The sequence below is a fragment of the Drosophila gunungcola genome, unplaced genomic scaffold (genome assembly GCF_025200985.1).
Source record: "Drosophila gunungcola strain Sukarami unplaced genomic scaffold, Dgunungcola_SK_2 000094F, whole genome shotgun sequence".
Lineage (NCBI taxonomy): Eukaryota > Metazoa > Arthropoda > Insecta > Diptera > Drosophilidae > Drosophila > Drosophila gunungcola.
The window spans coordinates 203,399-205,726 of record NW_026453256.1 but is presented as its reverse complement, the minus strand read 5'-3'; the positions used below and the strand labels follow the sequence as shown (position 1 = coordinate 205,726).

At 48.5% G+C, this 2,328-nt stretch overlaps 1 protein-coding gene across 2 annotated transcripts; it reads right to left on the bottom strand.

Annotated features, from left to right (window-relative positions):
• Nucleotides 1-256: 256 nt before the first annotated feature.
• On the bottom strand, nt 257-2,106 carry LOC128265099 (uncharacterized). Of its 2 annotated transcripts, none has more exons than XM_053000916.1 (4): nt 1,802-2,106; nt 1,495-1,692; nt 853-1,439; nt 257-654 (listed from the first exon to the last, which is right to left on the bottom strand). In XM_053000916.1, the coding sequence occupies exons 3-4, from the start codon at nt 1,335-1,337 to the stop codon at nt 648-650; spliced, it is 492 nt and encodes a 163-aa protein (XP_052856876.1). In that variant the 5' UTR covers nt 1,338-1,439; nt 1,495-1,692; nt 1,802-2,106; the 3' UTR covers nt 257-647. The 2 variants fall into 2 exon arrangements, 1 of the variants encoding a protein (XP_052856876.1); XR_008268802.1 differs by having other exon boundaries at nt 264-427; nt 499-1,439; nt 1,802-2,101.
• Between the last annotated feature and the right edge of the window lie 222 nt (nt 2,107-2,328).

Genomic DNA, 2,328 nt, shown 5'->3' with positions numbered 1-2,328 from the left:
TCCTTGCGAAGCCAGGTCAGGAAGTGTATCGCCGCAACTTTGCCCCCAGCGATTTCAAAAAGGCCTTCAATGCAAAAGTCGCTCGGAAGTTCCTGAAAGCTCGGGTGGTCAAGACAGTCGGCAATAATGCGTACGAGCTTGAAGATCTTCAAGGACGATCGATCGGAGTGTACCATGCCAAGGACATTAGGTTGTGATCTGGAAAGAGGAATAACAAAGTACACGAGCTCAGAATCGGCATGTGTCTACTTTCCCGTAAAGCGTGGGCCCCGCGTTGGACACCGTTGGAACTGCATCTTGGTATCGAGGCCGGCTGAATTCGAATAGTCCAAATCCAAATGCTCCCAAGTATTCCTGCGCTTGTCTAAAACTTTGTGTTGGCGTCTCTCGGAATCCAGGGTGGTGTTGCATTTTCAGTTGAAGCCGTCTGGAAAATACTAAAACGAACCGATACGTCAGCAGGTCCCGCTATCGATAAGATTCGGTGGTGACACCTACTATTGATAGCGGGAGAGGATTTAGCTATTTAAATTTAGCCCGGTTCGCTCGTTAACTGGGTTAAATAGCCTTGAATACGTTCGCTGACCCATCTTGAGAGAGCGGGAGGGAAAATGGCGAACGACTTTGGTGTAGGTCAGGGTTTTGCTTTAGTTGCTGCAATAAGTCGTAGGAGAACAGTCGTGGAAAAATAAGTTCATATGTGCATTATTAGTGTTTAGATAAATAAAAGTGAGTGGTTATTTATTTGCAATAAACTTATGAATAACAGTGTTTTTTGTAAATATTAAAGCCACCGGGGACCCTATCTAGAGGGCCCCGGAAATTTAAAAGATTTGGGAAGTGAACACTTACCAGGCGGACCTAACCTGGTCGTCGTCCACTAGCCGCCGCAGCATTAGCCGCCCCAGCATTAGCCGCCGCAGCATTAGCCGCAGCAGCACTAGCCGCAGCAGCATTGGCCGCAGCAGCATCAGCCGCAGCAGCATCAGCCGCAGCAGCATCAGCCGCAGCAGCATCAGCCGCAGCAGCATCAGCCGCAGCATCTGCCGCAGCAGCAGCCTCCAGCGCCAGCAGCTACAGCGACTGCCTCCGAGACGGCCAGATACGGAGATTCCCTCGGTGAGTCCGTTCCGGGAACGAATGCCCGCGCTAGCCACGTGGTCATCTCCAAGTCCACCGACGCACTGCCTCCGGCCCCTCTTACGCGGACGCTGCGCTATCCTCCGGACCAATTGGCTCCGACTCGCGCTGGTTTTCGCCGCTAGCGATTTTTCCATTCTGGCTGCAGTTTCAACCACATCCGTCGAGGAACTCTGCAATAAATAAGCTTTAGTCATTGTTTTTGTAATATCACCTAGTCCAGATTGTCAATTACTCACTGTGAAATCTAATCTAAAATAAGTGGCTCAATTCCGGACCCTGGCCGCGCGTCCAACTACCTATGAATTGGGTCGCGAAATTTAATGACTTGTGGGATTTATTTAGCGTACTTACATTTTCAGCACGTCCCTTCTTTTCCCTTGGAGCTCCTCAGGATTAGGCGACCCGGTTGGCAAACGCCTCCAATTTAGTGCCGTGCGGCGATTTTTGCCTGACACTTGTAGTATTAAGCGTCTAAAAATTTCCCTTCGGTTGTTGCCGCTTTGACCGCTTTTCATCTGGGCGACGGTCTGAGATCGGCCTTGAGTGTTTCTAATGAAAAGAGTATATTATTAGTAGGCATCAATAATGAATGTATTTATTTATTAAACTTGCCCAAGATTAAATGTGAACAAGCTACCGAGATGTTTGTGTAAGTTACCTTGGGCGGGGAGATGAGCCGATCCTAATCCACCAGGAATAGACTCCGGTCTGCTGGAGATAGGGCGTGCCTCCTACATCCTTTTTGGGGCACCCAAGGTTAGGTGGGTGCGTCGTGGCAAGGACATCGAAGCCACCAATTTCGTCCAATTGTCAAAGTTTTGATGTAAATATAGCTTTGTTTTGTTTGCTTTGTGGTAGAGATGGTAAATCGTCAAGTTAGTGACGTGAGACGTCCGATGAGTCGGAATCGATTGTTCGGACTGCAGGGCATAAGGGGTACTCCGCCCTGGGACTCCGTGGCTAGCCGGCGCTGCCCTCCGGGAAAGATGCAGTTCCGTAACAGTTTGCATTAAGACCAATTACAATAACTTTCTCGTCGCTTTAAAAAATATTTTTGACAGCATTTGTTCAACCAAGGTACGGGGTTCCTATAGGCGTCCTTGGTTTACAAAAGGTCTTCAGAAATATAAAAATCTAAGAAATAAGTTCTACAAACGGTTCATTAGATGGGGTAATCCATTGGAT